The sequence below is a fragment of the Schistocerca piceifrons genome, chromosome 1 (assembly GCF_021461385.2).
Source record: "Schistocerca piceifrons isolate TAMUIC-IGC-003096 chromosome 1, iqSchPice1.1, whole genome shotgun sequence".
Classification (NCBI taxonomy): domain Eukaryota; kingdom Metazoa; phylum Arthropoda; class Insecta; order Orthoptera; family Acrididae; genus Schistocerca; species Schistocerca piceifrons.
The window spans coordinates 837,384,754-837,412,402 of NC_060138.1; the positions used below are offsets into that span (position 1 = coordinate 837,384,754).

General features: G+C 43.2%; 1 protein-coding gene across 2 annotated transcripts in view; it reads right to left on the bottom strand.

Annotated features, from left to right (window-relative positions):
• Positions 1-1,070: 1,070 nt before the first annotated feature.
• LOC124794115 overlaps positions 1,071-27,649 on the bottom strand; it is a 157,103-nt gene continuing 130,524 nt past the window's right edge. For both annotated transcript variants that reach the window (XM_047258073.1, XM_047258074.1), the window contains one exon: positions 1,071-3,212. In XM_047258073.1, coding sequence (XP_047114029.1) covers positions 1,705-3,212 — 1,508 coding nt within the window. In that variant the 3' untranslated portion in view covers positions 1,071-1,704. The remainder of the gene's footprint in view (positions 3,213-27,649) is intronic.

The following is a 27,649-nucleotide window of genomic DNA, read 5'->3' on the forward strand; positions in this document are numbered from 1 at the left end:
CGAAACCTGGCGAGCAAGCTACACCGCGATGCAGAGCGCCTCTCTTGCAGAGTCTGCCACTTGAGTTTGTTAAACATCTCCGTAACGCTATCACGGTTACCAAATAACCCTGTGACGAAACGCGCCGCTCTTCTTTGGATCTTCTCTATCTCCTCCGTCAACCTGTCCTGGTACGGATCCCACACTGATGAGCAATACTCAAGTGTAGGTCGAACGAGTGTTTTGTAAGCCACCTCCTTTGTTGATGGACTACATTTTCTAAGGACTCTCCCAATGAATCTCAATCTGGTACCCGCCTTACCAACAATTAATTTTATATGATCATTTCACTTCAAATCGTTCCGCACGCATACTCCCAGATATTTTACAGAAGTAACTGCTACCAGTGTTTGTTCCGCTATCATATAATCATACAATAAAGGATTCTTCTTTCTGTGTATTCGCAATACATTACATTTGTCTATGTTAAGGGTCAGTATTATGCCCTTCTATCTTATCTCCTGAAAACATGTGTCACTACAGTTTAAATTCTGGCACATGTTTTTCCTTCCACAATACTCTTTGTGTAAATGCCCTTTTCAAAACTGTTCTTCCTTGTTTAAGAGTAGCATACAGGATGCAACTAGATTTTTAGTGCCTTACCTTTATGCATCAATCGCTCAACAAGCCACCGAATGCCTCACAAACGCCGTTACTTCAGTGACGTGTAAATCTGCCAGTGTAACACTTTGCATTCGATTCGAACCACGTTTTACAAAGCAGGTTTTTATTGATGTCCATTATTCTAACATTTTGCTCTACACTCTCGAATCGAACCACTAATCGGCCCAATAAATACCTTCACACCTTCATCCACACACTACTGCCCTTCAACTGTCTCCATCTCACAGTTACTCTGTTTTTACACTGATATTAATTTACCTTGGAATGGTATTTAAATTGCAAATCATATACATGTATGACTTTTACACACATGTATGAAATTTTCATATTTCAGCAAGATAAATAATGTTAATTAAAAGAGTATATAAATAAACACGTAATGAAAATTTTTGTCTCATCCTGTAGTTTAATGTGGTACAATATGATAACATTCAGGTACATATAGCGTTTCCAGATGTGAAAGTCATATTACCTGTTAAAACAACTAATTTCCAGGACCAGTCGAAGACCGAATCGTAGGCTCTTCCATTTGCAGCGAGACACAAAACGAAACACAACTGTGCAATTAATTATGTACAAAATAACAGAGACATAGACATCTGGTGAAAGCCTTTTATGAATAGTATGAACGGAGAAAAGATTCCTGTAAATGCACTGTCAGAATATGTTCTGTTGCCTTCAGTTTACACAACGGTGGCTACAATAATCTACCATAAACGGGAAGTTCTTGCATTATTTTCGTTTTTGATGAATGCCAGATATCATAAAACGTCGTTATTTAAATTTTGGAGTTCGTGTTAATGTCTAATAATACGATTTGGTAGAATAAGTAGGGCAAGAACTTATCTCTTATTTTCATGCAGATTCAATTTTAGTGAGTAGTTTCTTCATCTCAGTGAAGTAACATACGTAAACAGAGTCTGCAACAGTGGTTTAATATCATCCGCAGTTAATTTTGTCGTATCAGTTGGATTAAATCTTTATAAAAGAGAACTGGCATTGGTACGGTCTAAAATGTAGACAGTCCTTTGAGAAGAAGACTCATGGACAATTCAAGGAGGATTCTGCTGCCGGAGCCTGTTCATTGTTTCTCTTTGCCAGATTTCTCTCAGCCGATGAACACAGCTCTTCTCCTGGGCTGACGACGTCTGGTCTGCACAGCGCTAGCATCCTTCTCTTGAATACAGGGAGCGTTGTATCATTACAAATGAAAAAGACGAACAGCAGTGGTCCCTGTGCCATTGAAGCTATGTGTACGTAGTAAACAAACTGCGCTACGCCCTGTGCCTGGTGGAAACCAATTCTAATAAGTATACATATCCCACTTAACATCACAGTCTTAACTGAAAGGTAAAGAAGTTGTTTCTTTGAGCCCAATTTATTTTTACTAAAAATTTCGAGTTGCCGCATGGATTTCTTATTACGAAGGTACATGAACCCAACCAGTCCAAGAAGAACCAAATTGGAAGCTATGGATAATGAAATTCCCGCGAGTATTATAATCCGACTGTGGAAAATGTAATCTTTGTTCGTTGTTTCCAGAGTAATACTGGCTGCACACACAAGACTCCAGGGTATTAGTGCATACAACACCTGACGGCAGAACACTTTTCTTGCTTCAGCCGGTAGCAGGTCGTTAGGAAGCCTGAGATGACGGATGCACGCGTACATTCGGTAGCAGAACGCGTTTAGCCAGATACAGCTGAGAAGTGTGAGGGCACTGTCGATTAGTACGGTCGTAGGTAAGTCGGGGACACCTACCATACGATACATGACCTCAGAACACAAGATCTGAATTACACCCGTGACCTGAAATAACAAGAATATCATTCCAGGTAAATTACGCAAGTGGGGAAGGTACATGTATATTCCAGCGGTGAAAAAACGGAAAAGAATATTTACTGCTATGAACGAATTTTCTAAAGGTTGTAAACTTTCGATTTTAAAGTCCTTGTATTTCAAAGTGGCATTGTTTAAACTGTCTTTGAAGTTCAGCGTTCTCTCTGTTGGCTTTAAATACCCTTTGGGGCGATCAAACCACTTTGAATTGGACACTGGTGAGTACGATCCATCTGGGAAAAGCACGACGCGACATAGATCGAAAGGCTTACGGAAAGAAAAATCGCGACACTTGAGCAACACAATAGCTCTGGAAACGGAGCAGATGGCATCTGTAGCGTTCGATTCCAGGCACGACTGGTCGTGGGGATTATCGAAATAGCAGCGAGCATCTTGCACAGACTGCATGATACTAAATGGGACGTCCTGGCATATGCCGAATGAGTTGACTGCCATCCAGGCCAAGAGGCAGAGGTTGACGTTTGTCCTCTGCGTGTATGCCAGGTAGCTGGTCACGGGTATGTGGGGCGATCGCCGCATCATGTCGGTCCACAGCTGCACACGGCACTGCTCGCGCCGCTTGATGGTTTCCGGTGGCAGGTCTTCCAGTGGACACGTGGGGTGGTCCAGGACGTCCGCCAACAGCTGCATGCAGTCAGTGTCCACAGAGAGCGTGGCGTTGCTTCTGTCCTCCAGCTGCCACTCCTCATCTGAAAAACAATCATGGAAGTAGCTGCTGCCCCTAGACGTAAGACAACTGAACTCTCAAGTCGCCTCGGAACGTTAAGACTAGGCGTTGTGTAACCAGTTATCGATGATCAACGGTCACAATAGGTCACAACCAACAAACATTCAAGGGTAACTATCCAAAATGATGCAAAGCGGAATGTCAACATAACTTTTAGTATTCAGAAAGACAAATATGAAAAATACATTGAATGAATATTACACAAAAATATTTTAATTACAGTGTGTCCAGGAAGACACCCTATCCCTCTTGATTGTACAATTGAAGAACTAAATAGTTTTATTGATATCCGTGCTTGAGATTGACAGAAAGCATTATTGCCAGTATTGTATTATTTTGTTTCAGTATTGCATTGTTTGAGATATGACTTCATGCCGACAGAGTTACACTGTGAAGCAGCGATTAGTAGCGTGCGTGTTGGCGATGGGACATCGGAAGATAAATAACGGCGTTGGATATAGTCCAACATAGCGCCAATAAATGTCGTCGATAAATCGAATGAAAAATATCGATGTTTCGATACATATGTAGTAAAAATTTAATTTTTAATTCAGGTTAATTATCATTGCATATATTATTTAATACCATGAGAAGTGGGTTTCATGAGTTGATAAAAAATCAACGAAAACCAGTTTTCGTTACACATTAGTTTACATATAATCAGAGAAATATTAGGAAAAAAAAATAAAGTTATACTACAGCATAAGAAAAAAGGGGCAGAAACAAATTACTCGAAGTACAGACAACGTAAATGAAAAAAAAATTATTAGTTGCAAAACTTATTTTCTTAAGATCGTAAAATTTTTTTTATTAGAATGATCTGCTTTTAACCTACTTCCCTGAGCAGAAATCACTTCAACAGCTTTTGAAAACAGTCTTTGTTCTGGAACTGAAGTCCTTAGAACTGATAACAAATTCCTAGCTATCTGACACAGACTGGAACTAGGTTGAGACATTTCCCTTCAGATTGCAAATGAATTATCTCCCAATTGTCCAGTTGGTGGTATTCATAAGCACACTGATAATTCTGGACGAGTGTCTAGAGATAGTCTCCTTTTTTAGCTTCCACATTTCCAATATTTCAGGCAGCATTTCTTTCGAGTGAGAGGAGTAAAAAAAAATACACAATTGATAATAGTCAAAATTTCTTTTATTAACTTCAAAGTAGAAAGCTGTACCTGTTTTATGCCGTAAATATTCCAGTTTTAAAAAGAAGGTAGGGTGGAGTTTTCTATTTTGTGAGTTAGGTGATGATAAAAATATTATCCGATTAGATCGCCAGAAAATATCGATGATATCGATATACCACCATTTGGGCCGATGCTTTTTAATGGATTATCTGACGTAAAGAGATGCACCCTGCCATGCTTTGTTGCCACAACTTCTGCTACGCTCAAGAGCGTTATGCAAACATGCTACAGATTTATGTTCCTCGTCACGTTCTTCTGTCCGTATGTGATGTCTAATCTCGGAAACTACTGTGAAGATTTGGCTCAACGTTAAAAGGCTTATGAAAAATTGCACAAAGTTGTTGAGGAAAGCCGCGTAGGATTAGCCGAGCGGTCTCAGGCGCTGCAGTTATGGACTGTGCGGCTGGTCCCGGCGGAGGTTCGAGTCCTCCCTCGGGCATGGATGTGTGTGTGTGTTTGTCCTTAGGATAATTTAGGTTAAGTAGTGTGTAAGCTTAGGGACTGATGACCTTAGCAGTTAAGTCCTATAATATTTCACACACACTTGAACACTTGTTGAGGAAGTATTTCGAAGTATAACTACAAGGACGCTTCGCAAAACGTCAAGGGGACATGGAGAAAAATAGATCTCTGTGTATGGCACGATTACCACTGGGCACAAACTTTTTATATCTTAGTACTCCAGTATACACTGATGAGCCAAATATTATGACTACCTGCTTAGCCGGCCTCGGTGGCCGAGCGGTTCTAGGCACTGCAGTCCGGAACCGCGCGACTGCTACGGTCGCAGATTCGAATTCTGCCTCGGGCATGGATGTGTGTGATGTCCTTAGGTTAGTTAGGTTTAAGTAGTTCTAGGTTTCGGGGACTGATGACCTCAGCTGTTAAGTCCCATAGTGCTTCGAGCCATTTGAACCATTTTTGAACTACCTGCTTAATAACACATTTGTGCGTCATTGCAACGAAATACATCACAGATACTGCGTATTATGGCTCCGACAGTTTGTTGAATGGTTTGTGGAGGTGTGTGGCATTAGATGTCTACGTACAGGTCATGTAATTCGCTTAAATAACGGGCCTCTGATTTGTGTACGCGGTGATGGCACCCGATAGCGATCCAGATGGGTTCCATAGGATTTAAATAACGCGAACTTGGTCTCGTGACTGCGCTATAATGCTTCTCAAACCACTGTAGCACGGTTGTGGATCCGAGACATGGACAATTATACTGCTGGAAGATGGGATCGTGTCAGGGAAGACATCAAGCATGCATGAATGGATGCAAGTGGTTCGCAGCTGTCAGCGTGCATTCAATTAGTGATGAGGATCATCTTTGGTTTGTAGCGCGCTCAACTGCGCGGTCATCAGCGCCCGTACAAAGTCCAAATTTCTACACAGTCCATTTTTTATTCACAATCCAATCCAGTCACTGTCACAAATGGTGATGACGAAATGATGAGGACAACACAAACACCCAGTCCCCGGGCAGAGAAATTCTCCAACCCGTCCGGGTGTCTTTGATTAGTACCACAGGTCCTATGCAAGGGCAGGAGACTATGTCACATAGCATAATACTGCTCCCACCCGCTTGCGTCCCTGGCGCGCTGCACGTTTTGAGTCGCCATTCACCTCGATGACGGCGTTTGTGGAGATGACCAGCGACCTAGCATAGCAAAAATGTGATTCACCCGAAGAGCCGACGGTCGAATTCCGATGGTCCTGTGCCCACTGCAGTCGTAATTGGCGATGTTTCTAGATCAACATGTGAACATATAGGGGTGGACTGCTGCGGAGTTGCATGTTCAACAATGCAAGATGCATGGTGTGCTGCGAATATTTGTGTGTACACCAGCATTGTGCTCTTTAGGCAGAAATGCTGCAGATAACCGTCTATCCTACTTCAGAGCGCAGAGTAGCCTCCGAATCCCACGTTCTGGTCCTAGTGGTAGTTTAGTTTCACAGTCCTTCTATCTCTTTACGTAGATGCTCACGACAGTAGCATTGAACATTGAACCAGCTTTGCCGTTTCCGAGATAGTCGTTCACTGGCTCTGTCTAATAATAATATGCCCTTTGCCAAAGTCGCTTATATCAATCATCATCATCGTTTTCCAATTCCAGTTACCCAGGTGTTGTGTACAACCGCTCACCATCTCCTGTCTTCTTACATCGTCTGTTCCAGGACAACTTCCCAATTGTGTCCTTTCTTCTCCGCATCTGATCTTACAGTCTCTATCCAGTGTTTTCTTGGTTTTTCACCATGGATTTAATCCTACAAGATATAGGTTGAAATAGTTTTTGGTAGGTCTTTCGTTGTTCGTTCTCATCATGCGCCCATACCACTGGAGCCTGTGTTTTTTTATGACACTGGTAACAGGACTTTGATACCAGCTGATCTCAATAGATTTCCCCATTTGCAGCCCATATCTACGCTAGGTTTTCCCCCCTCCGTGTCTGCTCCGTTTACATACTTGTGTTACCGCATCACGTACCCGCAACGCCACAAGGCGATGTCCAACGTCGCGGTGAGCAGTGGTCATTATGTTTTGGTTCATCAATGGACAACATACTGTTTTAACCGAAGAGTGCGCGGACTTCCCGACACACTTACGAAGTAGAACGCAATCTGAATTCTTGTCTTTCCGATACTTCAGTTTTCTTCGTCAGCCTAGTGACCTCATGACGTAGAATTAAGAGAAGTGATAGAGCAGACCGATCGCCAGTTTCTTTAGTTGTCACTAGGGTGCTAGGAAAAGCGTGACAATCTACGGTAGCGGCATCTTGTGCCACGCTCAATGTTCTCTAAATAAAAGATAGTCACTGTTGCAGTATTTACCGATTAACAAAGCGTTTCGCGTTCTTAGAGCACCACCAGTTGTTGTTGTTGTTGTGGTCTTCAGTCCTGAGACTGGTTTGATGCAGCTCTCTATGCTACTCTATCCTGTGCAACCTTCTTCATCTCCCAGTACCTACTGCAACCTGCGTCCTTCTGAATCTGTTTAGTGTATTCATCTCTTGATCTCCCTCTACGGTTTTTACCCACCGCGCTGCCCTCCAATACTAAATTGGTGATCCCTTGATGCCTCAGAATATGGCCTACCAACCGATCCCTTCTTCTAGTCAAGTTGTGCCACAGACTCCTCTTCTCCTCAATTCTATTCAATACCTCCGCATTAGTTACGTGATATACCCATCTAATCTTCAGCATCCTCCTGTAGCACCACATTTCTAAAGCTTCTATTCTCTTTTTGTCTAAATTATTTATCGTTCACGTTTCACTTCCATATTTGGCTGCACTCCATACAAATACCTTCAGAAAAGACTTCCTGACACCTAAATCAATACTCGATCTTAATAAATTTCTCTTCTTCAGAAACGTCTCCCTTGCCATTGCCAGTCCACATTTTATATCCTCTCTACTTCGACCATCATGAGCTATTTTGCTCCCCAAATAGGAAAACTCATTTACTACTTTAAGCGTCTCATTTCCTAATCTAAAATCCTCAGCATCACTCGATTTAATTCGACCACATTCCATTATCCTCGTTTTGCTTTCGTTGATGTTCATCTTATACCCTCCTTTCAAGACACTGTCTATTCCGTTCAGCTGTTCTTCCAGGTTCTTTACTGTCTCTGACAGAATTACAATGTCATCGGCGAACCTCAAAGTTTTAATTTCTTCTTCATGGATTTTAATTCCTACTCAAAATTTTTCTTTTGTTTCCTTTACTGCTTGCCCAATATACAGATTGAATAACATCAGGGCGAGGTTACAACCCTGTCTCACTCCCTTGTCAACCACTGCTTCTCTTTCATGCCCATCGACTCTTATAACTGCCATCTGGTTTCTGTACAAATTGTAAATAGCCTTTCGCTCCCTGTGTTTTACCCCTGCCATCTTCAGAATTTGAAAGAGAGTATTCCAGTCAACATTGTCAAAAGCTTTCTCGAAGTCTACAAATGCTAGAAATGTAGGTTTGCCTTTCCTTAATCTATTTTCTAAGATAAGTCGTAGGGTCAGTATTACCTCACGTGTTCCAACATTTCTACGGAATCCGAACTGACATTCCCTGAGGTCGGCTTCTACCAGTTCTTCCATTCGTCTGTAAAGAATTCGAGTTAGCGTATTGCAGCTGTGGCTTATTAAACTGATAGTTCGGTAATTTTCACATCTGTCAACACCTGCTTTCTTTGGGATTGGAATTATAACTGCAAAATGTGACAAAGTAAATATTACATGAAAGATTTCATTCAAGGTATTTAAAGGATTAAGTGGGAGAATAAACTAATGGTGCGAGGATGCAAATATACCTTAAAAAAACGCGGATCCGCATTAGTCACAACTAAAAACCATGGTGCCAGTCACCTTCGACAATATTAAAACCACGGAAAGAACAACTGAAGCGGAAACGCAATCTTCAAACTGAAGATTCAAATCCTAAACCCGAGCGAGGTGGCGCGGTGGTTAGACACGGGCATTCGGGAGAACGACGGTTCAATCCCGCGTCCGGCCATCCTGATTTAGGTTTTCCGTGATTTCCCTAAATCGCTCCAGGCAAATGCCGGGATGTTTCCTTTCAAAGGGCACGGCCGAATTCCTTCCCCGTCCTTCCCTAACCTGATGAGACCGATGACCTCGCTGTCTGGTCTCCTTCCCCAAACAACCCAACCCAAAAATCCTAAAACGATGAAAAACCATGAAATACATGCCGAGCCGAGTATTCAGGATTAGAGAAGCAAATAAAATCAGCAAGCACCAGTAGCAAAGGTTTTAAATAAACCGACATGTACAGGCACGTGTCTCACTAATAAATACTGAAGCCGATGAAATGTGTGCTGAGGCGTGGACGACGAGGAGTCAAGTGAAGTTCTGCAGTTCATCTGATGATGCAGCAAGAGCACGAGACGCGATATTAATAAATACTGCAACAGAGACTGTCTTTTATTTGTAGCAGAGAACCACTATTGCTGCAACAGGCCGGAGCAAAATGGAGCCCTTTGTGTATACTGAACGGCTTGTTCTTAATATCCGTGAGTGTAACTTCCAAGATTCGTGAAGAAATCACATACATCTCGTGAAATGGGGTAACGCAACAGAAGGACCAACTGGGAGATATATAGCTCGTATATGAAAGTCTCATGATATTTTTTTCTTGGCGAATTAAGAAAATTGTTCCTATCCACTTTCTCCGTTTCTTAATACATCGGTTACAACCCCCTTGAAACTGTGCAAGTAGGGACGATTTGATTGCGCCAAGTGGTCAAGACTATTGACACCAGTAGCAATAATTAATTTTCGCACGGTCAAGACATAATATGCTCTTTCCTCCCCCAAATGGAGTGACTGTCTACCGAGCAAGAAGCTGTCAAACAGTTACAAAGACAGAAATGAAACGATTAGAGCTCCTTTCAAATGTGCTGCATGTGAAAAGATGGAATGACCGAGTAAGGAATAAAGTACCATGGCGTCGCGGATTAGTGTCGAGATTCGGTGTGCCGACCAGTCTGTGGATTTTTAGGTGGTTTTCCATCTGCCTCGGCGAATGCGGGCTTGTTCTCCTTATTCAGCCTCAGTTACACAATGTAGGCAATTGCTGGGCAAACACTTTATCCGCGTACGCATACATCATTATTCTACCACGCACACACTGGGGTTACACTCGTCTGATATGAGACGTTTCCGTGTGGTTCCACTGGGGACCGAACCGCACAATAACCCTGGGTTCGGTGAGGGCGGCGGAGGAGTGAGTGGACTGCTGTAGCCTGTTGTGGGGTTGTGTACGACTGAGGCTACGGCGGGGACGAAGCCTCTCCCTCGTTTCTAGGTCCCCAGTTCCATACAATGCAAGGAATGAACAAGTCCTGTGATGAGAATAAATAAATGGTTAAAAATATCTGACGACTCGAAGAAATATAATTGTTCAGCATGTATTACAACAAGAGTAGTTGCTGAAAATAGTAGTTGAAGTGCTGCTAGGAGGATGAAATTCAAGGAGCAGGTCTTCGAAATCCACCGACAAAATTTCTGAGGTTTTTCAGGGATATTTTCCGAGCATTTTGATGGAGCTGAGACTGGTCTCCTGTGGCTTCATTCTTCCGTTGAATTCAGTGAAGCAATACACTCGGTCACGTCAACCAGCTCTTCATCAGTAAACTATCCATATTGCTACGTATCATTGTTAACGTACGACTATCAACGCCGAAAGAACAAACCCGAGGCAGAAGCGTGCTGGGTTGAGGGCGAAGGATAAACTAGGCATTACTATCGTCAGCGTCAAATTCGGTACTACTTTGTTTCTAAACGAGACACACGGCGCATATCGTCGACATTTGCACTGTTGTGCTGATAAATGAAGTAAGAAATCAAAGTGCAGGAGACGGCAGATTCCCCGTGCTGAAATATTCACGAAATATCCCTGAAGAACGCCCTAGATTTTGTCGCTGGAGTTCAAGTACAAACCGACCACGATATCATTTCACTTGGCCTCCCACGGCCATTTTCGGAAACACGCGGTAAAGTTAAACAAAACAAGTACAGTAGGTACTAAGGAAGGTGTTGTGTACATAGTTCCGCGTAGTCAGCGCGTACACAACTTTCCCACTAGAGCGCGCCTCGCTAAGCACAACAGCGCAGGTGCAGCGCTCGTCCGTCTCCGCACTACGAGATGGCGCTGTGTTAGAGACAGACCAAATTCTGCTTCCGCCGTTCCGAGTATTAATATGTAACGCAGCCAATGAGATTGCTGCTTACGTAGAACCTTTTCTCCTCGCAGATCACACTCGTACAGTGATACATGAACGCACAAGGTATTAAAACGAGTGTACAGACCTCCGATCAGTCAGTCTGCATTTATCTGCACCAGTCTGCATTAGTCTGTACGAGACTGCGTTAGTCTGTAGTCAAGTTTCGTTCTGCAGCTAATAAGCCATGAAGATAAATGTTTAGACACTTTGTCAAGTATCAGAGATATGTGAGAATAAGATCTACGTACCAAGGCCAAAGGAACTTCAGATTGTCAATTGTAAATAGCATCCAGAACCAAGTTAAGTTATTTTTATGCTTGTTATTATTTTAATAAATGTCTGTGAAAATTAATCAAGTTCTGTTTAAAGTTGGTCACCGTCAATCTGCTACTCTAAGCGTGCAAGTGGCATTTCTATCGTCTGATCTAATGGCAGAAGATAAACATGGCATGATAAGACCACGAGACATATTGCTGACACTTGCATAGAGCGACAAGTCAAATAATCTTATGGTGTGTGTACCAAAGGTCTTACAGTACGCACACCACAGAAAGCGCATCGCACTGTGGATGATTTCAAGACAGTTACTCACATATTATCAAGTTCAGAAGTTTTGCTGAAATATCACTATAGAAACTCACGATACACAGACCAAAGCGTCCACACTCCCAGATGCAATAATATTGTGGTCGACTAATACACCATCTACAGTGCAGATCACAGATTATTTGGGATTTATCTAGCGGTTAATGCTGTGATGGAGAGAGTAGCTGACAACCAACAGCAGTGGAGAACTGTACCAAACCAATCTGACGTTTGCTGATCGGAACAACATACACAAACTGCTTCTGCACACGCTTCTTTCACTCACTGTTCGTCCAACCAAAATAAAAGGATGTCTGCAAATGATTACCTACCTCGTCTCTGCAGAGCACACATAAATTCCAGCGTGGAATTTCGTAGCTGTAATGGATTTCCTTGTCCACTAACACCAACGACTTAAGGAAAAACAGTCGAAGACGATTTAAGTGGACAAGTCATACAGTATGCCACTACCTGCTGCTTGAAAAATTCTAAAAGGAACAGTACAGGGAAAGGAACAGCGAGGAAGACCAGCGACGGAACGCCAGTTACGAAACATAGCACAGTTGAACTTTCTTATAACGACATCAGTTACAACAACTCGGTTATACCGCTGTGATTTCTGTGGTACGGCCATATTACTCGTAAGGAACATACTTCTCATCCTTGATTAACAGGACGAATGTAAATGCGCGACCACAGGCAACAAAAAGATTTTCCAAGAAATAATGTAATGTAGAAGAAAATCTGTTGTAACATGGCAAACTGACATATTGTTCTCTCTGCCCTTCCGTCAACAATAGGTGAGGTATAGACTCCTCATCTCATTGTTAGCCCCAGCGCATTCATACTACAGTAGTGGCCAAATCACAGAACTCGTCAACAGTACACGTGATGTTTGTTTCCATAACAATTTGTTAAGAAGCGCACGCATTTTCGAACAGCATGGTCAGTAAAAGAAACGTTTTAAGGATGGATGAAAAAGTGAAAGTCCTTCATGAAAAGGTTGACGTGTGTCATCAATTTGGCCTCGTAAATTCCACATTCCAAACGATTTGGAAGAATACGAATAAAATTTTACTGCGTTTGCACAAAATAGATATAAAATTAGGCGGTTACGAAAAGCTGAACGGAGCTTACGTGATTTAAGCAACAGAGAGGCATCAATGTACCCATTAGTGGACCTCTCCTTATGGGAGATGAGGAATTTGTGCGCAGCAGTGACTGGATTGACAGATTCAAGCAACGTCACGGCATTACTTTTGGCAGAGTGAGCGGTGAAGCCAGCAATGTGAATACTGATGTCCCACAAGAAGTTCCAAGTAGACTGTTGGGATAAAGGCGTCCCAATTTAACTATGAATTTGCACATTACAGTCTTTTAAACTTCCCTCCTTGTGTTTGGACTGTTCGCAGCACTTGTGAAACTGTCATGGCGGTATAGCTGTGAATAAATCACATGGTCGTGGTGATATTTGCATCGTTTCTTGAAGAAAATCATTGAAATAGAGCTAAGAAAACGTGAGTGTCATATATAAGTATTATCTACACACATTTGTGTTGTATTGATGTATAATTCGCATGATTGTGAAAGTTTATCGTATGAAAAAAAACAGAAATAGTGTTTTTGCGACTTAGGATGTATATTTCCCAGTATTCTTTTTCCTGGGACATCATTGTCCCACCAGTTCTCAATATAAAGGAAACACACTCTAATAGCTTTTATATTCTTTATTATTTCAGAAACACTGACGTAGGACTGAATCAGGGATGGCTTCCGATATTGATAAACGTATCTTGCAGTGGCTTGGTGCTTCTAACACGGGTGATTCTGATGAGGAGGAGGAGGAGATTAGTGTTGAACGTCCCGTCGACAACGAGGTCATTAGAGACGGAGCGCAAGCTCGGGTGAGGGAAGGATGTGGAAGGAAATCGGCCGTGCCCTTTCAAAGGAACCATCCCGGCATTTACCTGAAGCGATTTAGGGTAATCACGGAAAACCTAAATCACGATGGCCGGAGACGGGATTGAACCGTCGTCCTCCCGAAGTGATTCTGATGACAGTGACCAAGACAACAGTGAGGTTTCATACGTCGGAGGTTCAACTAACAATGTAGTGTTGTGGTCAAAGGTAGATGCAATGTTCAGACCTCGAAAGACTATGCCAAACACGGTAATTCCAGTTGTATTAGCAAAATTGGATAGGAGTGCTTCAGAACTAGACGTCTTTGAGATAATATTTCCTCCCAGTCTTTTTATGTTTATCTCTCAGTGTACGAATCAGAGACTAAAAATGGTAAAGAAAACAACAGTTCGGAGAACAGACCCTGGAGAAATTAGGTTGGTTCTTGGTGTTATGCTTGTCATGTGTTACAAGAGAATGCCCTCATTTTCGGACTATTGGTCATTCAATACTTCAATGGGAAATGTTGCTATAAAAAGAGCGATTTCCAGAGACAGGTGCAAAGTGTTACTTTCTAAACTGTATTTAAATTTCCCTGAGTAACCAGACACAACTGGTAAGCTGTACTACCTAGAGCCAATAGTCACTTGTCTGAAAAACACTTTTCAGAAAGCGAAGTCGGAAAGTACAGTACACAGCATTGACGAGTGTATGGTAAAGTTCAAAGGAAGGTCAGCCTTGAAACAATACCTTCCTATGAAGCCAGTGAAGCGTGGCATAAAGATATGGATGAGGAGTGTTTCTGTAACAGGCGACACATATGACTTCAACATATATTGTGGAAAGGATGCAAATAATCTGGATGGCAATTTGGGTGAGAGTGTAGTTCTGCAGCTCTCAAAAACAATTAGAGACACTAATGTAATGTTGTCATTTGATAGATTTTTTACATCAATTCTTTTGATGGATACCTTGTCGTTTGCAGCTGTTGGTACGTGTGTGGGTAACAGGAAAAATGTGCCAAAATCAACAAAGAAACGTGCTCGGGGGGGAATGTGAGTTTCTTTGCAATTCGTCTGGTACGTTGTGGTGTGGTGTAAATGGTGGGATACCAAAGAAGTGATGTTGGTCAGTAACTGTCATTCTAATGATGTATGTACAGTGAACAGAAAAGCAAAAGATGGATCTAAATTGGTTGTAGAATGTCCAGTGGCACTGAAAACTTATAACGAATATATGAGTGGCGTGGACTTGGCTGATCAGATGAGCAGACTGTACGATTTAGACAGGAAATCCGATAAATGGTTGAAGAAAGTGTTCTACAAACTGTTGCTAACTAGTGTTGTAAATGCCTGAATTTTACAAAAGGAAATTCAACTCAAGACAGTGCCACTAAAACATTTTCTAGTCAACCTAGCAGAGCAGATGATTGCCAAGGGATAAAAGACTGCCAAGGTAAAGCGGAAATCCTCAACTGGGCGCCCTTCTAAGAGAGCAAGAGTTATGCAGAATATAGGGCTACACCTCCCTGAAGAAGGACCTACAAGAAGAAGGTGTGTTTTGTGTTCCAGCAACAACAAGGGAGCAAGAGCAAAACCTATCTGCAAAATGTGCCAGCATCCGTTATGCAAAAAGTGCTTTGCAACATTTCATTCGTAATTATAACAAATCAGACATGTGTAATTCTTTGATAGTGAATGTGTTCTACAAATTGTTGCTAACCAGTGTAATAAAAACTGATTGTATACATCTTGTTTTCTATATATATTTTAGAAACCGCTATTGCTGTTGGGTACTGGTGGGACAACGTTTGCTCCACTGAGTAACCTAGTGGGACACCCGTGTCCCACTCAATAAGACTACTGGAACAGCAGTGTCCCAGGGCCTAATTGCAGGAAGTGAGTTCAGAATTGACAAAAATGTATTCGTGATATTATCAAGACTGATAAAACACTATGTGGTCAAAAGAAGAAGTTTCTATATAAAAGTCCGTCTTGAAAGGGTTAATGCAGACGAGACTGGAATTTTCTTTAAATTGACGCCTGATAAAACTCTGAAATTCAAGGGTGAAAAACGTGGTGGTGGCAAGTTATCTAAAGAAAAATGGAATTGAGAGGCAAAATTGCTCGTGTTAGGTAAATCAAAAATTCCTAGGTGTTTCAGACACGTAAAAAAACATTGCCAGTGCACTATAATGCTATAAAAAGTTCTGGATGACTTCTGTTCTCTTTGAAATTGAAATAAGGCGTTGGGATCACAAAAGGAAGATACTGATTCTTGTTAGTAACTGTCCAGCACATCCTGCACTCTCTATTCTGGAGAATATTAAACTTGTTTTTCTTCCTGCAAATACGACAAGCTTATTGCAGCCCATGGACCAAGGAGAAAGTAGGAGTTTGAAATGCCACTACCGTAAGCTCATACTACTGAAAATGGAACAATGTATTGAGCAAAAGCAGGATTATTCTATTACACTGATGGATGGGATCAGATACATTATCAAAGCTTTGAGCTGCATCGCAGCCCAAAACATCAAGAACTGTTTCCGCCATGCACGAATCACAATTGAAGGCCTAAATGTCGCTGAAACTGAAAATACATTTGATGACATTGATGATCTGCCGCTATGTGCATTGCCGCCCGAAAGTAACTGTGATATTCTCAATTATTGCGACTATGAAATGTGTGTAACAACAGATGATGACCTTGTTGCAACTGAAGCGTAAAGTGAAAACTAAATTGTAAATGAGGTGAAGAATCAGGGCCACAGCTACCATGAAGTTAGCGAGGGAGATGAAAAAAAAGAAGAAAGAAATAAAGTGCCTATCCCTACCGTTAGCGACGCTTTAGAAGCCATTCGAATTGTAAACATGTTCTATGCAGCTAGAGGAGAGAGCAGTGACATTGCAAATGAAATAATGAACGTAGAACGTAATTTAGAAAGTGTATATTGGGCAAACAGACAGCAGAGTAAAATGACTGATTATTTCACTCTTAAATAAAGTTCACTCTTAAGTAGAGTTTACTCTTAAGTAATGAAGTTTAATGAGAACTCGACATACTGCTGTTTATACTGTATTCATGTAAGGTTAAAAGTGAACACTGTACGTAAAATTAAAAAAACAAGGCTAAATAAATTTGTGATTTTCCATTTGCCACAGCAGTAAACTGAAAATACGAATCTCGGTTACAACGACACTCGGTTATAGAAAGGTCCTTCGAATGTTGTTATAGCCACGTTCCACTCTACACGAAATATCAGCTACTTGAGTAATTAACAGCAACAACAATTGCAGTTCCTATACCAACGGCTGCTCGCTGCAATGCAGCGCAAAATGTGTTTAGGAATTTTCTATCTTTTTCTAATGCATCTGTTATGGTCTTCTAGCAGCTTTTTATATTTAAAGTTTTCATCGGAACAGAGTCACTATTTGTTGCCATGGGTAAATCACTGTGCTCTTGCACGAGCAATAGTTATCTTATACAGGGTGTTACAAAAAGGTACGGCCAAACTTTCAGGAAACATTTCTTACACACAAAGAAAGAATATATGTTATGTGGACATGTGTCCGGAAACGCTTACTTTCCGTGTTAGAGCTCATTTTATTACTTCTCTTCAAATCACAGTAATCATGGAATGGAAACACACAGCAACAGAACGTACCAGCGTGACTTTAAACACTTTGTTACAGGAAATGCTCAAAATGTCCTCCGTTAGCGAGGATACATGCATCCACCCTCCGTCGCATGGAATCCCTGATGCGCTGATGCAGCCCTGGAGAATGGCGTATTGTATCACAGCCGTCCACAATACGAGCACGAAGAGTCTCTACATTTGGTACCGAGGTTGCGTAGACAAGAGCTTTCAAATGCCCCCATAAATTAAAGTCAAGAGGGTTGAGGTCAGGAGAGCGTGGAGGCCATGGAATTGGTCCGCCTCTACCAATCCATCGGTCACCGAATCTGATGTTGAGAAGCGTACGAACACTTCGACTGAAATGTGCAGGAGCTCCATCGTGCATGAACCACATGTTGTGTCGTACTTGTAAAGGCACATGTTCTAGCAGCACAGGTAGAGTATCCCGTATGAAATCATGAAAACGTGCTCCATTGAGCGTAGGTGGAAGAACATGGGGCCCAATCAAGACATCACCAACAATGCCTGCCCAAACGTTCACAGAAAATCTGTGTTGATGACGTGATTGCACAATTGCTTGCGGATTCTCGTCAGCCCACACATGTTGATTGTGAAAATTTACAATTTGATCACGTTGGAATGAAGCCTCATCCGTAAAGAGAACATTTGCACTGAAATGAGGATTGACACATTGTTGGATGAACCATTCGCAGAAGTGTACCCGTGGAGGCCGATCAGCTGCTGATAGTGCCTGCACACGCTGTACATGGTACGGAAACAACTGGTTCTCCCGTAGCACTCTCCACACAGTGACGTGGTCAACGTTACCTTGTACAGCAGCAACTTCTCTGACGCTGACATTAGGGTTATCGTCAACTGCATGAAGAATTGCCTCGTCCATTGCAGGTGTCCTCGTCGTCCTTGGTCTTCCTCAGTCGCGAGTCATAGGCTGGAATGTTCCGTGCTCCCTAAGACGCCGATCAATTGCATCGAACGTCTTCCTGTCGGGACACCTTCTTTCTGGAAATCTGTCTCGATACAAACGTACCGCGCCACGGCTATTGCCCCGTGCTAATCCATACATCAAATGGGCATCTGCCAACTCCGCATTTGTAAACATTGTACCTACTGCAAAACCACGGTCGTGATGAACACTACCTGTTGATGCTACGTACTGATGTGCTTGATGCTAGTACTGTAGAGCAATGCGTCGCATGTCAACACAAGAACCGAAGTCAACATGACCTTCCTTCAATTGGGCCAACTGGCGGTGAATCGAGGACGTACAGCAAATACTGACGAAACTAAAATGAGCTCTAACATGGAAATTAAGCGTTTCCGGACACATGTCCACATAACATCTTTTCTTTATTCGTGTGTGAGGAGTGTTTCCTGAAAGTTTGGCCGTACCTTTTTGTAAAACCCTGTACACACTGATCAACCAGAACATTATGACCACCGACCTACTATCGATATAAACCCTTCCAGGCGAGGAAGGGCTGCTAGCCAACCGAAGTGGCCGTGCGGTTCTAGGCGCTGCAGTCTGGAGCCGCGAGATCGCTACGGTCGCAGGTTCGAATCGTGCCTTGGGCATGGATGTGTGTGATGTCCTTAGGTTAGTTAGGTTTAACTAGTTCTAAGTTATAGGGGACTAATGACCTCAGTACTTTAGTCCCATAGTGCTCAGAGCCATTTTTTTTTTTTTGAAGGGCTGCTAGTCAGATACATGCACGGTGCATGTAGCATCAGTGAGAGTGCTGTCCGTGTGTAGAATGGGGAAGGCGCGCGATCTGAGTTTAACGGAGGGGTGATTGTGATGGCCCGGAGGCTCGGCACGAGAATTTCGGAAACTGCACGACTTGTCGGGTGTTCGCGAAGCGCTGTGCTTAGTGTCTTCAACACGTGGCGAAGCCAAGGTGAAACCACGGCCAGAAATCGTGGGGTCAGGCGGCCATCCCTCATTACAGATGTCGGATGTTGTAGGCTGACCAGGCTGGTAAAACAGGACAGGCAGCGAACTGTGTCTGAACACACAGTGGACCGAATACTCCTAACGATGGGCCTCTGTAGCCGATGATCCATGCTTGTGCCAATGTTAACACAACGTCATTAGCAAGTAGGACAGAAATGGGCACATGGCCATCTACACTGGACGTTAGCACAGTGGCAGAACGTTGCAAGGTCTGATGAGTCTCGATACCTTCTTCATCATGCCGATGGGAGGGCGCGAATCCGTCGCCTTCCGGCATATATCACGTGAAAGGAAAATGTGAACACATAGTCGTATGCAACGAACCTTGGTAAGTCATTTTTGTTGTTGAACAGCAAATAAATACATCCAGAACGATAGCAAATTTGACAAAAATGGAACCTGCCAGATAGCTGAGAGCGCTAACACGCTGCCTCCTCGACTCGGGTAGGCGCGCCGGCCCCAGATCGAATCTGCCTGGTGGATTAACGACGACGGCCGGTGTGCCGGCCAGCCTGGATGTGGTTTTTAGGCGGTTTTCCACATCCTACTAGGTGAATACCGGGCTGGTCCCCACGTCCCGCATCAGTTACACGACTCGCAGACATTTGGAACACATTCACACTATTTCACGCTTTACACTAGACGCAGAGAGCTGGGGTACACTACTTCCGAGCGCTACGGTTGCAGGTTCGAACCCTGCCTCGGGAATGGATGTGTGTGATACCCTTAGGTTAGTTAGGTTTAATTAGTTCTACATTCTAGGGGATTGATGACCTCAGAAGTTAAGTCACATAGAACCATTTTTACACTACTTCCGCCCCAGGGAGTATGGGGTGGCGGCTGAAGGGCATCCGTCCACCCCTTCAAATTAACCATGCCAAGTCCATACTTAACCCTGCCGACCCTGTGCACAATGCGGGATCAAGGCAGTAGCAAAAGAAGAAGAACTTATTCAAAGGCTACTTCAAAAAGTATTCGTCCACTCATATTTTTTAAAATTTACGGTTTGAAAATATGGTTTCAGTTACAAGAATTAATATTTAGTGGGGTTTCCCTTTGCAGCTATTACCACTTGTAGTCATCTGGGCATCGACTTGACTAAGTTTGCCGTCAGAGAGGCTGGAATTTTGTCCCATTCGTCTTGATGTGCTTCTTTTAGGTCTCTCTTGTTAGAAATGTGTCTTCTCCTGATGCTATCTGCCAGTACTTTCCAAAGGTGTTCAGTAGGATTAATGTCTGGGCTCTGAGGAGGGGTGTTAAGTTTCTTGGGGTATTGTACAGAAGCCACAGCCTTGTATTTAGAGCCATATGCTTCAGGTCGTTATCTTGTTGAAAAATTTTATTTCCTTGCAGACCTAATTTTTCGGCGCTAGGATTCAGATTGTCCTTTAAAATCGTCTATGAAATGTAATTTTCCAACACCTGCAGCACTCATACAGCCTCACACCATCAGGGTTCACTGTGTTTAACCGTTGGCACAAGATTGCATGGCAATATCTCCGCATTCTTCTTACGCCGCACCATTCGCCTGCCAACCGACCCGAATACGTTATATTTACTGATATCAGAAAATATTACTGGAAGGAGAAACAGCTTTGGTCGTATTTTTTTGTTTTATTATCCGCAAAATCGATTTTCGGTCACTTAGTGACCATCCTCAATGCTGTAAACACATGTGACCGCTCAGCCTGTTAATACCAGTGCCTAACAATTTTAATTGTATATTACAGTACTGAGGATGGTCACTAAGTGACCGAAAATCGATTTTGCGGATAATAAAACAAAAAAATACGACCAAGGCTGTTTCTCCTTCCAATTACATCCATTATCTGGTCGTGGTGCACAGAACACTCCATGGAGTCGCCAAAGAAAATATTACTCTGTTCCATAAGTCTTCCTTGTTGAATCTATGTTCCATTGCAAAATGAAGAGGTTTCTTCTGATTCCGTTCACTAAAACAAAATTTCTTGCGCGCTATCCGGCCGTGATACCCATACGTTTTGAAGGTATTTCTGATTGTGTTGGCTCATACCTTCTTTCCCCTATACTCTAACTCCCCAGCCAACTTAGGAGCGCTGATTTTAGGTTTCTTCTTCATTTCCCTCATGATAAATCTCACGTCTGCATCAGTCAAAGTGTGAGGGCGTCCGGTACGTGGTTGGTTTCTTAATGATTTCGTTGCGCAAAATCGATCTATTCTCGACTGAACAGTCGATCTAGGCCTACCGATTACTTTAACAATCTCGTAAGAAGATATGCACTCATTATGTAAGTGGAGAGTAAGTGTCCTTTCGATCAGCGCCGTCTCACTACCCTTACGGCCCGTGGCGCTACTTGCACTGTATCGGCGCAGTTCAGAACCACAACGTGGGATAGAGTGGGGCCGCAGACGGTTGACTCTATAGTGTGTGCCGTGGGCCAGCGTTATAGCTTAATCACTGCGCGCAGAATTTCGGCATGTTAAGATGGTGGACGAATACTTTAATTAACTAGCTCATTCTATTTTGTTAACCTTGCTGTCGATTTGGATGTTAATTCTTTCCTTGCTTTGCAACAAAACTGACTTACCGAGGTGCTTCTTACATGACTGGTTCTTTAAATTTTATATACATATCTTTTCATGTTACGCAGACCTCGTTTTCTAAAAGATACGCAGCTAGACGAATGCTTTTTGGACTCACAGTATACTGCGGGACGGAGACAAGCTAGTGGCGGCTCCATTATGCTCTGTGGAACATTCACGTGGGCATCCATGGTTCCAGTGTAGCTCGTGCAAGGCACCATGGCGGCCAAGGACGGTTGTAGACCACGTACACCCCTCCAAGACAGTCACGTTTCCAGACGGCAGTAGCTTTTTTCAGCAAGATAATGCGCTGCGTCACAAGGCCAGGTGCGCGATAGAGTGGTTCGGGGAACAAAGTGGCGAGTTGCATTGCAGTTCATGTGCTGCCCCCCCCCCTCCCCTCCGAGTTCGTCAGTTCTGAACCCAATCCTCCCCAGAATTCCAGAATTTACGGGAATCGGGTGAGTTGTATGTGCAGACGTGGTGCCAACTCCCTCCGGCGATCTACCGAGGCCTCATTGCTTCCATGACATGACGTGTCGCCACTGTTATGTGTGTTAAAGGTGGACATAGCGGCTATTAGGTAGGTGGTCATAATGTTCTGGCTAATCGGTATAGAGTAGTGTTAGGGTCGCCTCCTTCGTTGACTGCAATGCAGAGGACCTGGGTTAGGTTCTCGGTACTGCCACGGATTTTTCTTTGGTGGGAGAAATGGCATGGGGTGCACTTAGCCTCATGGGGCCAACTGAGGAGCTGTTTGATGCAGTAGGAGCGGTTCCCTCATCACGAATCCTAATATCAACCACCGGGTGAGCTGTGTACTGACCACATGCCCCTCTGTACTGCATCTGATGGCGCGATTGGCCGACGATGACACGGTGGTCGGTCTGGGTCTATCGGCTCGTCTAGGTCCAGAGCGCTGAATTTTGACTTTACAAAATGTTTGTCGGGAACAGCGCTGGTGTTGCGGTCGCAGGTTCGAATCCTGCCTCGGGCATGGATGTGGGTGGTGTCCTTAGGTTAGTTAGGTTTAAGTAGTTCTAAGTCTATGGGACTGATGATGGTTCTGGGCACTTTAGGACTTAACAAAAATGGCTCTGAGCACTATTGGACTTAACATCTTAGGTCATCAGTCCCCTAGAACTTAGAACTACTTAAACCTAACTAACCTAAGGACATCACACACATCCATGCCCGAGGCAGGATTCGAACCTGCGACCGCAGCAGTCCCGCGGTTCCGCACTGCAGCGCCCAGAACCGCAAGACCACCGCGGCCGGCGGGACTTAACATCTGAGGTCATCAGTCCCATAAAACTTAGAACTACTTAAACCTAACTAACCTAAGGACATCACACACATCCATGCCCGAGGCAGGATTCGAACCTGCTACTGTAGCGGTTCCAAACTGAAGCGATTAGAACCGCTCGGCCACACCGGCCGGCGGGACTGATGACCTCACATGTTAAGTCCCATAGTGCTTCGAGCCATTTGAACCGTTTTGAACCTGTATCAGTTTCAGTTTTATAAACGAAATGAGGGGTCTAGTTTGCAGTTAAAATCTAATCACTGTACTGGAAACAGTAAGGGGGCGGCGCTTCTACGGAATGTACGACGTTTAAGCCCATGCAGTCAGTTGCCCGAGTTAAGGATAGCGGTTACCGCTGAAACAACCAGTCATCGTTTAAACCGGTTCGTTTTGTCTCCAGTTTAATCTGATCGTTAAAACAACTCAAAAAGCCGGCTTCTGAGATATCCGATTTTAGGTTTTTATTGCTATTACTTACAGTATTATTATATCGCAAGTACCTTGTGCCTCCTCTCGTTTTTAATCTTTTAAAGCAAATGGAGCAATGTACTTCATTGCTACCGCACTTCACAAAAGAGAGATAAATGAATAAAAAATGCATCCGCAAACGAGATGCGATATCGTTCTGTAATATTACTGATGCTCGAAGACGACAGCGAGACACTACCATATACACCAGGTGAGTGCGAGTGCTGCACATTCCACGAACATGTGTACCGTCTAATAGGTCACGCCGTACAGCAACAGATACAGTATTGTCTCTGCAGCAAGGGCGTACCCAGGATCTGATCTAGGGAAGGGGGGGGGGGGGGCAGGTCATACTAGTCTCAGGAAACAAGGACTCGAGACAACATACAGCACTTTTTCTTAAATAAAATAGTAAACCAGTGAAAAACTGCTTTTAATAAAGATTTTAAATACAAGAATGTACTTGTACAATCCGAGAAAACATGCAGCATTTCGTATGAAATAAAACAGAAAACTAGTGAAAAACTGCGAATATCTTGTGGGGGGGGGGGGGGGGGCAGCTGCTTCCCCCCCCCCTGCCCCTCGCTGGGTACGCCCATGCTCTGCAGTACTATATCCATTATTAAGTCTTGCGTTTTTTGCTTGTTTCTAATTCAAGGAGTTGTTACTAAAATAGTTCCGGTCGCTTTTCCTAGTTTTTATAATAATCCAATATTTCAAGGCAATGGAAATTTTACGAATAAATATTACCTGTTTTTCAAAAAATGAATTATTTAAAAACCGAAGAATTTGGCATTGCTGCTGTGATAAATTGATATGCCAGTTTTGTACCCGGTTATTAGTAAAAAATGAAAAGAAAACCAGTTATAAGCGAGACAAAACAAATACCGAAAAATACTGGTTATCCAGTATCAGTATCGGTTTCTCCCACCCTAAATCTGCTCCCCTGCCTGGCTGGATTCACTCTTCCGATGGTGAGCAGTTAGTTATATGAACTGAGTGCTCTTCGCAGCCTCCGTGCAGGGACACGCTAGGTTCACCTCTGTAACACTTCTCCGTGACGTCACTATGACATCTACCGGGGTCCACGAGAAATGCGGGGCCTGAAACGAACTTGTGACGTCACATCAGTCGGCTAGTCCGCTCGGCTCCATGAATGGCCCACGGGAAATCAACATGTAACTGAAAAAGCATCCACCAAAGGTCTTAATTTTGTCATATACTGACGCGACCTTGAATGCATTTAAACGCGCAGTCAAGAACTAATGAAATGGTCTTACGTAGCTCCTCGCTCCTCGCAGGAGACGGCTGCTGGCATTCGTCAGACTTGCAGTGCCACGTGCTGTGAGGTACGCGCCACAGCCTGTCCGTCAGGTGGGCCTCGAACGTGTGCAAGTGCAGTTCGACCGTTGGGGATGACTATCGCCTTTCGTGGTCGACCTAGGATGGCTGGACGTGGGTTTGAACGGTGGAATACGTGTGCTAACCACTGCACCACCCCGATCGGTGTGTACTTAACGAAGTTTTGTCTAGTTACGGATAGAAAACTTTATGTGCTTTGCACACCAGAGTAATAAATCTTTTGTATGTCCATCCTTTTAGCAGGACGTCTCTAAGACGACGGCGACAAAATAAAATAAAATCATAAGAACGACTGTAGATGTTTTTATTTTTTGTCAAGAAAGATAAAAGAAGAAGAGAGTAATAAATGGAGTAGTACCATAACAGTCTACTGAAATCGTAAAATGATTATAAATATGGAGTATTGATGTGACTGTGATAGCCATTGTAGGCCATATCTTCAATTGGTACATTCAGTGCAAAGTGTTCTTGGCTTTTCTTCCTTTGAAAGTGAAAACCTGCTAACTTCATATTCGTTATTTACATACCATAATTATGTATTACGAAAAGTAATTAACAATAATCTTCCCCAATGTTAAAAGCATGGTGATTGTGTGAAGTATGTCCTCATTTGTGCGAAAAATTACAATTCACTATGGCATCCTTTGCACTTCTTGAAGTAACAAACAATGAGAAAAAACAGCTACAGTGCATTCCCGTACCAGTACCAGAATACATTACGTCCGCATATTTAAATGTACTCGTTTGGAAAAGAAGTGTCCTAAAATAACAAGCTTGTAAATTTTCTTTAATGCTTTATAGACGGCTGACACTATGTTTCGTACGTTTTAATTCTTTTTCAAATGTCTCAGTCTGTTCTATGATTTTTATTTTGAGTGATACATTGTTTTACCAGATGATCAACTATTATGAACGTCTACTGGCATTTGCGAGTTTCATGCTTAATGTGTATATTATTGATAATTATAACACTCTCCTGCGAGAGAGCGCTCTTATATGTACATAACATCAATTATTACAGAGCATGCTTTCCTCAAATTACTTAAGTCCCATAATCTTTTAAGAAAAGCGAAGGGGAAAAAAATTACATGTCGCAGGCGCGAACCATCGTAGTAGCTAGATTAGTTTTCATTAGCCAATACTCTACCACACCACTGTAGAATCTTGCAATTTTTAATGCGGTTTTAAATTCAAACACTGTGTGAAGACTCCAGCTTCTGTTATGTTTATGTCTTATATTTAATTACGACAAAGCGTACCAACAGCGACGCGTTTTCGAGAGATCCTTAATATTTGAAGAAGCTTATGTTCATAGGTCATACGTAGCGTGTGCCTCCTCCCATTTCTCAGACCTATATAGTACCAGACCGTCGAAACTGGGGATGTTCGCGTCATAGTGACGTCACGGAGAAGTGTTGCCGAGGTGAATTTAGCGTCTCCCTTTTGTCCACGATGGCCAACGGCGAGCGCGACCACAGCGCCTCTCTCGCCGGGAGCATTTACTATTCCGCACAGTCCAGTGTCGCGCGCCTGACTCGCTCGCTTGTGTGCGCCGAACCGATAATGACTTATTAAAACGATTCTTTACCGTAACTACTACTGTCTTATTACAGTTCAGAATATTAACATTTGTAAGAAAGATATTAACAGTTTGTCTACTGTAATTAAATGTTCACTTACAAATCAAAGTATTATTCATTAAAGAAAAACAGAGAATATGAGAAATACGTTACACAGATCATGTATGAGAATTTTAGAACACTACACCAATCACAGGTTAACAAAAATAATACTCTGATGGGAAAAAATCGTAACACCAAGAAGGACCTGTGCGATATTCACATAAACGAAAGTCGTTAGGTGTGTTTCTACATCGGATAAAGGTGATATCTGTATAAATTTCCGACGCGCCAGTCGTGTAAGTGTGGCGGTAGTAGAGCCACTGTGAAGATGAAGATGCAAATCAGATTTGCTTCCAATACACTCTGTAACGGTCGTGAGCATTAGTTGTCTCAAGATTGGATGTGATGAGTTGATATTAGTCAAGAACACCTTGAAGGCGACGAAGATGCCATTATTAGAACTTCACTGAGTTTGTAGCAGAGGTCGTGTGTAACAGGGCTACGAGAAGCCGGCTGTTCCTTCTGCGATATTGCAGAAAGACTTGGCAGAAATGAAGCCACCGTACACGGTTGCTGGCAGCGGTGTTCACGAGAATGTTCGCTCGCAAGAAGAACGGGATCTTGACGGCCACGTGGCACTACCGGAAGGAAAGGCCATCGTAAGTCTCTATCGCATCTTACTGTATCTAAAGCAGCAGTTGGAACCACAGTGATACAACGAACTGTTAGAAATCAGTTACTTGGAGGACAGCTCGCCCTGTTAGCGCGCACTACACTGACCCCACATCGCCGCCATTTTCGACTTCAGTGGCGTCAAGTGAGAGCTCATTGGAGGGTAGGGTGGAGGTCTGTTGGGTTTTCTGATGAAAGCTGGTCCTGCCTCGGTGCCAGTAATGGCCGTGTGTTGGTTACAAGGGGATAGTTCAGCGCCTGCAACCAACCTGTGTGCGTGCTAGACACACTGGACCTATACCTTGAGCTATGGCCTGGGGTGCGATTTCGTGCGGCAGCAGGATCACTCTCGTGGTTATCCCCTGCAAAATGGCTCTGAG